Source organism: Falco rusticolus, chromosome 1 (genome assembly GCF_015220075.1).
Source record: "Falco rusticolus isolate bFalRus1 chromosome 1, bFalRus1.pri, whole genome shotgun sequence".
NCBI lineage: Eukaryota > Metazoa > Chordata > Aves > Falconiformes > Falconidae > Falco > Falco rusticolus.
The window spans coordinates 71,903,449-71,917,141 of NC_051187.1; the positions used below are offsets into that span (position 1 = coordinate 71,903,449).

At 39.4% G+C, this 13,693-nt stretch overlaps 1 protein-coding gene across 2 annotated transcripts; it reads right to left on the reverse strand.

Moving 5' to 3' along the window:
- Nucleotides 1–492: 492 nt before the first annotated feature.
- Nucleotides 493–11,679, reverse strand: TMEM33 (transmembrane protein 33). Of its 2 annotated transcripts, XM_037384121.1 has the most exons (8): nucleotides 11,606–11,679; nucleotides 11,433–11,497; nucleotides 10,246–10,340; nucleotides 9,657–9,844; nucleotides 8,623–8,690; nucleotides 7,705–7,838; nucleotides 4,836–4,919; nucleotides 493–3,443 (listed from the first exon to the last, which is right to left on the reverse strand). In XM_037384121.1, exons 2-8 carry the CDS (start codon nucleotides 11,487–11,489, stop codon nucleotides 3,314–3,316), a joined length of 756 nt encoding a protein of 251 aa, XP_037240018.1. In that variant the 5' UTR covers nucleotides 11,490–11,497; nucleotides 11,606–11,679; the 3' UTR covers nucleotides 493–3,313. The 2 variants fall into 2 exon arrangements, with proteins under 2 accessions (XP_037240018.1, XP_037240026.1); XM_037384129.1 differs by lacking the exon at nucleotides 11,606–11,679 and having other exon boundaries at nucleotides 11,433–11,599.
- Nucleotides 11,680–13,693: the final 2,014 nt, after the last annotated feature.

A 13,693-nucleotide genomic window follows, 5' to 3' on the forward strand; every position in this document is an offset into this window, starting at 1 on the left:
AAGGGAACAAAACATAAAACTGACAGCACAAAAATGACAATAGAAGTGTAACAGTAGATAAAAGACAATAAAGAAAAGGATGGAGGCTTTAGTGAATTACTTTGCATGTAAGAAGTTCAAAAAGTGAGAACAGACAAGTCTTATGTCACAGCATCACTTCCACAGCAAGCTTGTGCACAGCAAGGGGTAGGTCTACCCACAGAATCTATGCAAAAGCACTTTTAATTCACAAAAGCCAAGACCATCAAAGACTATGACCAGTGTGATTTGTATCAGTGGAAACAGTTGCCACATTAGGTAGATAACCTTTCAGTGGGACAAAAACCTCTTCTGTTTCGCATTTGGGGTTGGCAAGCATTTTATGGTCAGTTGCAAAACTTTACTACCAGACTTCTGTTACAGCCTCTGCATCACAGCTAGCTGTTGACAGCACAGCAGCATGAACATACGGTTCTTTTCACCAGAAAAAACCTCAAGCTAACAGCACGCAACCAGCATTTCATGTGTTTAATTTAATCGTTAGCATAGAAACAGTCACAAACTGTGGTAAGGAAGCAAGAACAAGGACAGAATGGTTTTGCCAGCATTGAGGAAACAATGTTACCACTTCAGCAGCATAAAGGCTGCAGTAAAAATCGAAGTTGAAGCAGAGTATAGGTCAGTTGCCCTATTTATTTTGCTTGGAAGTTATTCTTACCCCATGGTTCCATGTTGTCTTGGCACATCAGAGAGGTAAGTTTTACTAGGCCACAAGTAAAATCCAGACCTCATTTGTCAAGCAACATCTTGCAAAGCCAAGAATATACTACTAGCCAAATCAAACCCCACTTATGAAACATATTCCTCTGCTTGACCCATTTTTAAGACTTAATGAAAAGAGTTAACAAGAATTCAGTATCCACATATAAGGCCTACTTCATAACACCGTCTTCCAGCCCTCTCTTTACTGAAACCTCATTCACTTACTCCTTTTAATCTTCCTCAACCATCCAGAGTAAGAGCTCATGACTTTGCATCCTTCAGTTACAGTTGCAATACATCAGATCCAATTTAGACTCCTCTCTAATTTAATAACAGCATACAATTAAAGGAACAGTAGACTGCACCCAGAACAGCAGTCTTAGACCACAAAAATTTGCTCAGAAGTAACATGATATTTTGCTTATATTAATTACAATAGTATTTATTTGCCTTCCACTCCCAGTATGGCAGACCAACCTACATGATCAAATTAATTTTTAAATCAGTGGTGCAAATAGCTGAACAGAATCTGATGTCACCACTTGAAAAATATACCATGGAACATGAAAGAGGGTCTAGAATAGCACTGAAGAATTAAAATAGTAAGAGGTACGTCTAGATTTCTGCTCTGATTAGACACCATTGTTGCAGTGCTTATTCTTGGGTTAGATTTTGAAGGAAAAGGGTCATACATTTTTGCACTTTAGAAGGCAAAAATTCCCTATAAAACAATTTAGAAACACACAAGACATTATGTCCCAGTTCAGAAGCAGCCATGGGAATGTAAGAACATGCACACGTACACGTCAGCATTCTGCTCAACTTCCGGGTTCAAGCATCAGTATGTTCTGTTAGAGAGAAAATAAGCTTGAAGAGCCTAGCAAATTACATTTAACACTCCTTTTATTGCAGTAGAAATTTTAGTTTTTATAAAATCCTCAAATTACAGGATATACATATAATTAATCTTGTTGCAAGTCTTTAGTAGCTGTAGAGCGTTACTGCATGCAGTTGCTTCTGCAGTGTTCTATAAATAGCTAATCATGTTCAGAGAGCAAGACAAGTAGCCAAAGAATATATTCAATTACCAATTGGTTCATCAGCACCAAGAGGTTGAGCAAAAAATGAAGTTTATAAATACATGGCTCTGATCTAACAAACTAATACAAGTGGGAAGTCTGAATGATATCCACATCACAAACAAGGTAATTCAATAGTTACAGGAAAATACTTGGCTTCAAGACTGTTTTTCAAAGTGTTTCATATAAGATTTCTCTGACCAAGGAAGAATAGTTAAGTACAGTGCTATAGAAGTTTACAGAAGGTCAATGAAAACCATTTAATTTTATGCAATTAATTACAGAACAGTTTACAGAAAAATTAACTACAGAAAATTAGGCAAATACTTTGCCTTGAATTTATGGAAAGAAGTTGTGTTCAGACAATATTCTTTTTCTACTACCTACCTTTCAGCTGCTGGGTGAATGCATTATCAGCACACAATTTAATATTCATTTCTGTAGTCATGACATTGGCTTCAGATCAGTCATCAGATGGATTTATGCCAAAAAAATCCTACACCCGTTTGTTTCAGAAGCTGCCTAAACAGGTGCAATCCTTTATGCAAATGTCCCATCACAACCAGAGTCTCAGAAACTGAAAGAACCATTTATATAGCACTAGCTACAGATTAACTTCCTAAAAAGCTGACATGCTTGAATTACTGCAGTGTCATATTTCTGTGGACACAAGAACTAATCTGCTATGATTCTGCAACAGTTACTTCATTTACATTGATTCACTTAAGAGATGGTTAAGTTTAAGCATTGCATCTTTGTCTGGAAAGCCTATAGGTCAGCAATTTGGCTTGGTAAAACATCTTGTTATGACTAGATAACTGCACAGTTTTCTATGATCAGTCTCGATTATTTCTTCCAACAACATAACGTAAGATTGTCACAAGGTAGAAACTTGGAAGAGTTCTTTTTAAGTATTATTAATAAAAATAGCCTCTCCTCAGAAAAGGTGTTAACTATGTCAGCTTGATAGATTTTAATCCCTTTTGTTAAATTCAAAGTGGACCATATTTTTACATTGGGTTTAGTAATTTAGACAAAATGGTTCTACAGATACATTTAGTAAGCAGAAGAATACTGTCCGAAGTGTTCTGCATAGGTATGTGTACCAATGCTATCCACTGGAGACATCCTACAGTGGCTATAGTTCCAACTAACATACACCTACTGAGCACAGACTTCTTAAGAGTTTTAGTTAACCTCAAACACTCCTCGATTCAAAAAAACCACAATTCCTTATGACTGGGCATGTTTTGGATAGGATGCAGCTACTTTCCCCCACCCCCTCAGCCCACCAGTTAGCAACACAGCACAGTAATTTTAAGTTTCCATGACTTGCTTTTCATATTCTAAGTTTCATATTATCTCCAAGAAAAGCATATACACATTTTTTATACAGCCTGGAGTGAGATCAGTGTAAAACCAGGAATTTATAATCATCAGCAGAAGTGCCAGCTGCTCATAATGTTCACAAAACATAAGTGCCTGAAATTTGGCTATGCAACGGTTGGTGCCAATCTGCTTATAAAGGAAATGCTGCTGAGGCACAGTCTTCTTACAAAAACGGGGCATGAGGGTTTCATTATTAAGTGTTCAACAACAATCCTCAGCTCAGTGAAAAGAGTCCTGAAAAAAAACAGATTTGAAGAGTTTTAAAATCCTACAACATTTATCAGAAGTATCATCTAAATCTATGTTTTTCATTCACTTCTTTTCTCAACACCACACACACACACTCTAGTTTGCAAATTCTATAGATCAGCTAGGTGTTGTAATATCTTGCAAGAGCTTCAGAATTCTTGTCTTTTAAATATTAAGCGTTTTAATTAACTTTAGTTCAGCAGCTTCCAGCTGAGGACAGACAAAGACAGCAGAAAAATTCTACCTTCAAGCAAAAAAAAAAAGTTATTAAAAAAGAAACAGTAATGCTTTATCAGAAATAGCGTAAGAACTTGGGAGGTAATTGTGCGTTTGCACTGCTTCTTGTCAAAACGCAAGAACCCTGCATTCTAGAAGCAACTATTAGAAGACAGACATGAGAAGTAAAACCCACAGCACTAGTTTCCCTTAAAACTACATAAAGGCCAGTAGAACATCTTGAATAAACTAGTTCTATTGCAAATTAGTTTTAGTATTGCACAACTTAAATTATTTTTAGATACCAAAGTAGTAAAGGGCCTTCATAGATCTATTTTTTTTATTAAAAGACTACATGTACTAAGATGGAACAATTGATCTCTTACAAAATAGTAAGGAATAGGAGGCAACTAAGCTTATAATTCTCAGACCTGTCTTTACATACTATGGCAGCCAAAGCTACTTCCTTAATACTTTAAAAAAACATTTTCTAATCAAGTAGTGATCGGACTGGAAAGCATGTTCACAAAAATCTTACACAATGTAACGCCTGTCATGTGCAGTTCTAAGAAAACACTGACCTGAGCAAATCCTCACAGAAATACTTATGATTTCGAAGTTTAAAGCAGTATTATTGGCTTGACCAACTTTCAAACAAAATCAATAAGGCTCTATTTCTATTATAATTCACCTGACTTATGAATTTAACTAAAGGAGGTAATGAACATGTTGACAGAAAAAAAAAATCTATGGATGATCTTAAACATTACACAAGTTCATAAGCACCTGTTCATGTATAGGCTTAGCCTCAGACAGGCCTGGAATCTAAAAACAAGGACATCTTTCTGGTAAATGGTTGCAGAACAGTTGGAAGACTTTCTTCTCCCAAAACATAGTTTTAATTACTCAAGCATGCTCTGAAAGCTTCCATTCAAGAATGGTGGTACACTTCAGAAAAGTACAGTTAGATAAAATGAATGTCACCTTGAACCAGCTGTGTGTTTTGGGTTTTTTTAGAATCCAGATGTATTCCACATTCTATGATTACCAATTGCAGATTTAGTATTATGAGCTATGCATTCATTTTAGAATGAAAATGAACGCATATGCCTGAACACTATGCAGTTAAACATTAACTTTCAAAATCAATTTAGTGCTTACCGACAGTATGGATTTCGCCGAGAGGAGTAGCGTAATGTAAGAAATCTATAGTAAATGAATGGCTGGAGCAGACTCCCTTGCCCACTGAAAGAGAATAGAGAAGCAGAGCTTAATACTGACAGGAAAAAAAAAAAAATCAGTACTTTTCCTAATAAAAGCAAACAAACTACTTAGGCTCAAAAAAAGCTAGATTGGGGTCACATCGGTTCAGATAATCTAAATCTGGCAAGAAAAACACATACCCATATACTTATGAAAGCAGAAACTTACATTATAGAACTGCTCAATGAAGCACCTGAAGTGCTGTTCTTGTATTGATTTTATATTTATTAAGTTTTTTTTACATGCCTCATTTCTGGTGGCGTGTAGAGGGATGAAGCTGAGTTAATTAACATTGATAATATACAGCTGTGGGCTGGCTTCAGGGGCTGTGAGGGACTGCTTCTGTTTAAAGGTTGGGCAGCCAAGGAAGGGAGAGCAGCCAAGGAAGAGAGAGGAGGAAGAAGCAGAGAGAAGAGAGAGGACGCGCACCCAGGATGAGGAGAAACTAGGAGAAGGCAGCAGAGGGACTGACATGAAGAGTATGCTGGTATGAGATGGTAAAGGACCTTGTTGCAGCCAGTTAGTTTGGAGAGTGCTGTGACAGTGGTGAGCAAAGAATCACAGAAACGATGGTGGATGCCTATTCAGTGTTAAAAAAAGCTTGCTGGTCAAGCACAGAAATTGGCTGACAAAGAGTCCAGTTAGAGCAAGCTGCTTCAGCTCTAATTGCAGCACTTTCAGCATGTGGACCATATTTTAGTATATTTTGAAAAACTCAGAACACACTGGATATTACAGATATTTTGAGACACAAACACCAAGCTGATACCCGACTACGTCAGCGTACACTGAAATTAGGTTTTGATACTATATAAGGCTGCTGTTTCACATGATGGTGCTGTAAAATAGTGAAAGGATAGCACACAAACCACATACAGCAAACCACTGAAATACCACAAGTTTCATTTTAATGACTGAAGCTTCTTCCTTATATAACACAGTATTAAAAAGCTCCATCTGAAGTTGAACATAACAGTTCCAGTAGCTACAGCTCCTTCAAGTATGAACAATATCTTTACCCAGAAGAAAAAATACAAAGTGAAAAGGAAAGTGAGCTACAGGACAGGGGGAAAGAGGAAATATTGCACTTCTACAGTATTTACAAGCAATTTAATATGATAAAACAGTTTAAAGAATAAATTCTCACAATAGCTGCATTTAACCATTATATTATTTTACAATTTGGTATATGATCTTTTATAAACTTCAGTATCTACTAGGTGACATATGAAATAGTAACACTTCACATACTAACTTCTCCAGAGAGAGACGCTAAAAAACTTCTCCTAAAGACAAGTTTCAGATACTGAATACAGAATAACTGTCAGTTGGTAAGCAGCCTTAAATAAACTGAATCCTCCAGGGCAGAAGTACTGAAGTGTTCAGCTGACATATCAAAAGATAAAAGACAAATTATACATTCTATCAACTTCCAAGAAGATAAAGCCTCTCTTCTGCTGCCTGTGAGACCACTCAAGACAAATGCTCTCACTGGGCTATGACTTGTATAGAACAAAGGGGCATATTCCCCCTCCAAATATTAAAAGGCAATGACCCAAACTTCAGTGACTGGCAGGTCATTATGCCTATACGATTCCAACATGCATATGTTCAAGATCCCTAAAATCAATACAACAGGCTGCACAGCAGGCAAAACCAACCGGAATTAAAAAAAAAAAAAAAAAAAAAAAAAAGAGAGAGAGACAAGGGTCACTGGTCAGAAGTAACATAGGAGAGGACACAATCTACTCCTGTTTGCCTACTTCGGGCACAAAGCAATTTCATGCCACTTAAATTTCTGGAATCTAACAGTCAAAAATAAAGAGTTTGCTCCCAGGGAAGCTGAAGATCTTAATATTCTATTACAAAATTAAACTTACTGAACAATGTAGGAGAACACAAGTTACAGGCCTGAAAAACTTTGATTTGACCCAACAACGTCATCCATGCTATGAAAGGGAAGTGGGTTTTGGTACTCATTTATATCAGTGTGAATGCTTTTTGATTTCATGATGCACCAACTTGAGAAGTCTAGGAATCCAGTAAATTTAACTCTAAGTTCAAGTCTCATGTGGTTTGACCCCAGCTGGCAACTAAGTACCACGCAGCTGTTCACTCATTCACATATGCACACACATCCCCGGTGGAATGGGGAGGAGAATCAGAAAAAGGTAAAACTTATGAGTTGAGGTAAGAACAAGATAATAACTGAAAGTAAAATATAATAATAACAACAGCTGCAATGAAAAGGGGAGAGAGAGGGAGGAAGAGAGGGAACGAAAGGAATAAAGCCCAAGGCAAGTGATGCACAATACAATTGCTCACCACCTGCTGACCAATGTCCACCCTGAGCCCATCAGTGGCCCCCAGCCAACTCCCCTCCAGTTTATATAATGAGCACAATGTTCTGTGGTATGGAATATCGCTTTAGCTAGTTCTGGTCAGCTGTCTTGACTCTGCTCCCTCCCAGATTCTTGCACACCTGCTCACTGGCAGAGCATGGGAAACTGAAAAGCCCTTGAGTTAGTATAAACATCACCTAGCAACAACTAAAAACATCAGCATTATCAACATTATTCTCATACCAAATCCAAAACACAGCACTGTACCAGCTATTAAGTAAATTAACTTTATCCTAGCCAAAACCAGAACAACTTGGTCAGCCAGAACCATCCAAATTGAGATCTGTGACCCATGTAACTCAATCCCAAAAAGTAATCTTGTGTAAAAAGTTTCTAATTCTGAAAATACTTATTGTAATTCTTACCTGAAGAGCATAAAAACTGTAGCTGGCATCAGGAAAATTTCATTGCAAGCAATGAATTTTAGAATATTCTGTTGATTAGCATTCAGTTTCTCTAGAAGATTTCTCAGAAAGGGCAGACTATTTGAACTTCGTGCCTTTTAAGAAGAAAAAAAAAGAGACTGCCAGAAAACTTGCAAGTAACACCTAGCTTCTCTAACACAAAGAAACCAAAATATTAATAATTATCATTTACAACTCGTTTCAACATTTTAAGACTAGATCCTTTAAAAACATTGAGATCAGTATCCTGAAGAAAACTACCGGAAGCTTAGAACTCCATAATTACATGAAGTACAATTAAAAACAGAAGGTGTTGCAATTCCCTCACCCATTTATTTTAAGTTCAACTGCACAGAGATAGCCACAAGCCTGAGTCTGTCCACTAGGAGGAAGTGCCTATGGTAGCAAGACAGCCCAGTTAAGAACACCAAAGGTCAGCCTTACATTAGGCTGCACAAATCAGTTCATTGAGCAGCAGGTCCAACTGGCAAGTATTCTGCTTGCTAGCCTCACCCTGCAGTTTGTTATTTTACTGCTGAAATAGAGTATTAAATTTCACAGATTATGGTTTAGCTTGGAAAGACACGTCTTAAGTTTCAACTTAACTGTTACACAGCTTTTACTTCATTCAAAGAACAGCAGTTGAAGAAAGACAGTGTCAACTCCAACACATCACTGGGTCATAACAGAAGTGGGGAGAAGGGGGGCCAGAAAGAACCCAAAAAAAAAAAAGGGACTTCTCAGATTCTCTGTGCTCAGATTCCACAATACACTAACTCCTCTAGCAGCTAAAGGAAACCATAATTGCAACTCAAATCTGTTTATAAACCCCAAAAATAGCAGCAGCATTAATTGTATCACACATCATATCATACTTACATCAAGAACCTTCTTTGTATACGTGGCAGCATGAAGCAAAGAGAACAGCAGAACTGGAAAAATACTCACTGAAGCAAGCAATAAGGAAAATGACAAGCTGCACAAGTGCTTTATTTCTCTGTGATGTTATGCTAACACAGAAGTCATAGCTTGATGGCTCTTTGCAAGAGGTTGGTTGGAATGACCTATACCGGATTAAGATATGTATGTCTAACATCTGTATTTATAGCTCTTCCCTGTTTCTTACACCTCTTCACTACCGATTTTTATTAATTTCAAAATATGTGTATATGCAGGTATGCAAAAGTACAACATACACCATTATACACCAGTGCATTTCTACTGAAATGCATTCTTTCTGCATGAAAGACACAAGAGATTACTACTTAAAACCTATCAAATACATGTAATCATAATATTTTTTTTATTAAGAGATGCTACAGAATGGATTTCTTTGTCAAAGAACATGCAGTTGCCAGCCATGCAGACTCTAGAGAGCAAGAACATAGACATTCCTTTGCCAGTGAAATTTAACAGTAGGACATTAAGCATATAGAGAGAGCGGCACAAAGTCTGTTCTTACATATCTTTGATAAGCCACAGGAGTAAGTCTTTTTTGCAGACTATCTGTTTAATAACTCATCTGAAAAAGCTAGTACTGAATAATTGTCTCTCTACATGACGTATATCCTACTTACAGTTAGCACTCATATATAAACCCAGTACTGGTAATAAATTAAAGTTAGCAGCTTCTCTAAGTACCACTTGAGGCTGGTCATATAATCCACCAAACTTATGCCTCACAAAAAGAAAACTTAAGTAACTAGAGACTGCAGTGCACTTAGTTACAGAGGTCATTAACCTGAATATGGATCAATCATCATAAGCCTCTCCTATTTTACATAGAGTATGTTCTATGAATAGCAAACGTTCTAGTTTAAACTAGTTTTTAAAATCGTGGCACAGGTGAGGAAATGAATCAAGTTTTTTAAATATTTAAAAAACATTACCAGGATGACACAAGTAAAGGATACTTGTAACAGGGTAGGAATTCACAAAGATAAGAGAGTACAACAGGTAGTGGCAGCTGTCCTCCAGCAAAGCCTGGGCCAGAAACGCCCTGCTAAGCTGAAAGTGTGGTAGCCTTTGGTGTAGTCGGAGGGCACTAGTAAGAGCATTTGCCAGCAAGGCACGCTGATAAAAGCTTGCTGCTTCATGCAACCTGCAAATCATCAGAGGAGACGTTACCATATGAACAAGCCCCTGCTCAGAAGTCTTCCACCCTTGAGAATTGCATCATAATTGAACAATACCCAAAAATAAAACTCAAAAACTGGTAACACGGACTTACTACAGGTACCAAAGGTAAAACAACTTAATACATTACTCCGTAACTTAACATAAAAACATGCATTTGCCACTATTTTGCAGCTGCTCAACGTATTTCTCCAAACATATCTACAACTGGTTTAAAACAATCTAAAATCTGTAAACTGTTCTGACAAAAAGCATCCAAGTCAGCTGAATAACAGACATTTACCCTTACATAAAAAACAACTCTATGAAAAGGGAATATAGTTACTTTGTATTTTTTATGCTAGTTTACAATATTACAATACATACCCTAGAAGAGGCAGGACAAATAAAGCTGAGCAGTAAACTGTGAACAAGCGGGAAATCCACATTGCTGTATCCAACTTGTTAGCCATCAAAAATTGCTACATTGGAGGAAGAAAAGAAGAAACCCAACCCCCACAGAAATTGGTATCTTAGTATTTGCATATAATGAACACTCTTCCCTTCTATATTAAATTGACAGTTTTTCTCCAACCTTGAGCAGAAGCAAATTATAGCTTGAAGCAAAGAGCATCTTTTTATTCATCAATATTTGATTCACATGAAGTTACTAACCAGATCAACAACAGCCAGGCTTCCTCAGAACCAAAAGGTTCCTTTGTACACTACAACTAAATACAGTCGTAAGATCTTCTATGGAAGTATTTTTTCTACAGAAACCAACCTCACTAAACAGCCAACTTCAAAAATGTAATCATGCAAAGTTCTGTTTAGAATACACTACCCACACCTGGGGCTAAATCTCCACAATTCTTACTGGGGAGAAAAAAAAAGAAAGGGTCTGGCAAAGTTAGCATAACTACACTGTAAGGCAACTGGCATCTTTTTGGTCTACATATTCTTGACCTCAAAAAAGCAAAAAGCTTTTAACAGTAACCTAGCACCTCTCCCATTACTGGGGCTCTCCTTAACCACAGCCATCTTCACTCCTGATACAGTCTCTGTACCAGAAAAGCTCTAATGAAACACAGCATGTTTTTGCCTGCTAGGTGCCTAAGAGTCAAAACATCAGCTTCCTTTCACCCGAAAGAGCTCTAAGGTTTTTTCCAAATACGAAAAATACGAGCTTTTTAAGACTTTTCCTCTATGTTCCCAGACCCTTTTTATGAAAGTGACCTGAAATTAACCTGACCTGCAAACCATATTCGTATCATTATCTTCTGCCTCACTTGCACAATTTAAGTATAGACAGATAGCTGCTGCGACACGGAGTTAGATTTTATTAAGGTATTTTCAAGAATGGCGGCGCTGCAACAACACGTTTTTATGAAGTGAAAAAACGCTTCCCGTGCCGTCCCCGGCCGAGCTACCGGCCATACTGCGATCCCAGCAGGGCAAGGGGTGTCCGCGCCACTGGAACAACGCCGCGGCCGGCCCACGGCCCTCACGCTCACCCCCACCCCGCACGGGCCGAGCCGGGCCGGCGCGGCGGCCTGCTCCCGCACCCCCCTTACCACGGCTCCGCCGCCGGCTCCGCCTTGCATGGGCCCGTTCTGCGTGGAGTCTGCCATGGCCGCACCTGCGGGGAGAGAAGCGCCTGAACTACAGCACCGACGACCGCGGCGGCCGCCACCTCCCGAGCGTCCGCTCCCAGGCCGACACCGCAGCGCGGCCGCCCGCCACCCACCGCAAGCGCCACGCACGGCACGGCACCACGCACTGCTCCCGCGCCGCGCGGACACGGCCAGACGTCACTTCCGGCGGGCCGCAGGGGCTGCCGGGCAATGTAGGCCGGGCAGCGTAGGCCCGGCGGAGCGGCGCGGCCCTGCTGGGAGGCGGGGCGGGGTGCCGCGGCCCCTGGCCCCTCCGGGAGCGGCATCTCCCGCGGCCCGGCCCCTGCCTCCGCCAGAGCCCCTCGGGTGCGGCGCCTTGCCCGGTGTTGCTGCTCAGCTGGCCCTAGGGGGCCTTCTGTGTTCTGACAGCAAAAGCAACAATATTAATGCTCGCTTCCCTGCTAGTGTGGGGAGTGTTTACTTACTGAGGGCCAAACGGGCCTTACAGAGCCCCTTAGCAAAACACAGACTTAGTGCTGCGCATCTGCAGTGTAAATGGGAATCGTGACAGGTCCTAGACAGGGCGCTCCCCCGTTCCTTAGTGCTGCGGTAGCAGGGTCGGGTCACACAGAAATGATGCACTGTGCAAATTGAATACTGTGCGGCCTTGGGCTGTGTCCATGTGTTGGTAGTGTTACTAGTTCCCTATAACATAGTAAGACAAAAAAACAAAAGCCTTTTAAAAGCCGTGTGTGCCCAAAAGTTCATACTGTGAGGGGTATTAGATTAAAATGCAGCAGCTCTGAAATAAGTTTCTGAAATCTTTGGTCAATAATAATTAAATAAAGCTAAGGAGCTTTAATCAAGCACAGGTATATTAGTAACATTGATAGGGGGACCAAGCTGGATAGCACAAAGCGGAAGCCTACTGCTCACTCTGCAACATGTAGCATTCACCATTTGCGAGGTCTTGGAAAGGGTTAATCCTCCATTAATCTGATCCTTGTCTTTTTTTTTAATGATCTGTGCTGGATAACTATGCAAACATGTGTCTGTTCTCAGCTGGAAGTCTGTAAATCTAGTATAACTCAGCTGAAGGGGTATCAAAGTAAAAATGTGGGCCTCAAGACCAGCCCCCTTGACTTGGAGCTCCTGCAGCCTCTGTGGTTTGTAGGGCTGGGTTTCTCTCAGAGATGTGCAGCAGGTTCCCCCTCCTGGCAGCATGGGTTCCAGAACAGCAAGCCATCTGCTCCGGTTTCTAATCATTCCCAGATGCTTTCAATTACTCTTCAGCAGTAAAAAAGACATATTCTGCAACCAAGGATGTTGGAATCAACATCCTCAATCAGCCTCATTTCTGGTTTATGATGATTAAACTTGAAGATTGATTGGAAGAGACTCGGGAAGACATCAGGAGAATATGTAATGAGGTATGATGATGGGGAAGGAGCAAAACAAGGGTCAGCTGATAGGGATTCTAATGTCATAACAATTACAAGTAAACTAAGGGTTTAAGCAAATTAACACTTTTTAAATGGAAGATGCAGAACCTGGTTTTCCACTTTTTTCCTAACTCTCATCTCTCACTAAGTAGCTGCAAAGTATGCACAAGAGCTACCTGGTATTTTTGGGCCGCTTTTCTGCAGGTGGGGAAGACTCTAGTAAACTGCTAAAGAGTTAAGACTCTCAGTGTGTCTCCTGGGTGCTCTCAAATGCGTAATAAAAAGATTAACAAATGTATATGCTAAACAAAAATCAAGGCTTTAAATATAGCCCAAGTAAAGTAAGTTTAACCATTACTAGATTATTTTATTACTAAAGAAAATACTAATATATTTGGGAGATTTATTTAGATGCAACTGAAACATGGATATAGATATCAAAGACCACCAGATATTTAACACTGCCAAACTGAACTATCACAAGGGAAAACAACCTGATCAGTCTTCAAGATTATGTATTTCTTAAAAGAACCTAGGATGACAAATCCATGTCTTTGTTAGGAATGCTTATTTATTTCTTAGCATTTCTAATTTAGGAAGAACTGAATACAGACACATGCAAAGCAGTCATTTCTAGAGTCTGGTTTGCTAACAGTCATAACACTTCTGTATTTTCTTCTAGCAAAAGTTGCCTTTCACAGATTGAACTTAATTTCATTTAAATAGAATGTTAAACCATTGTTTATTACCAAAAGTTAATGCCTTTAGAAGTGCCATACT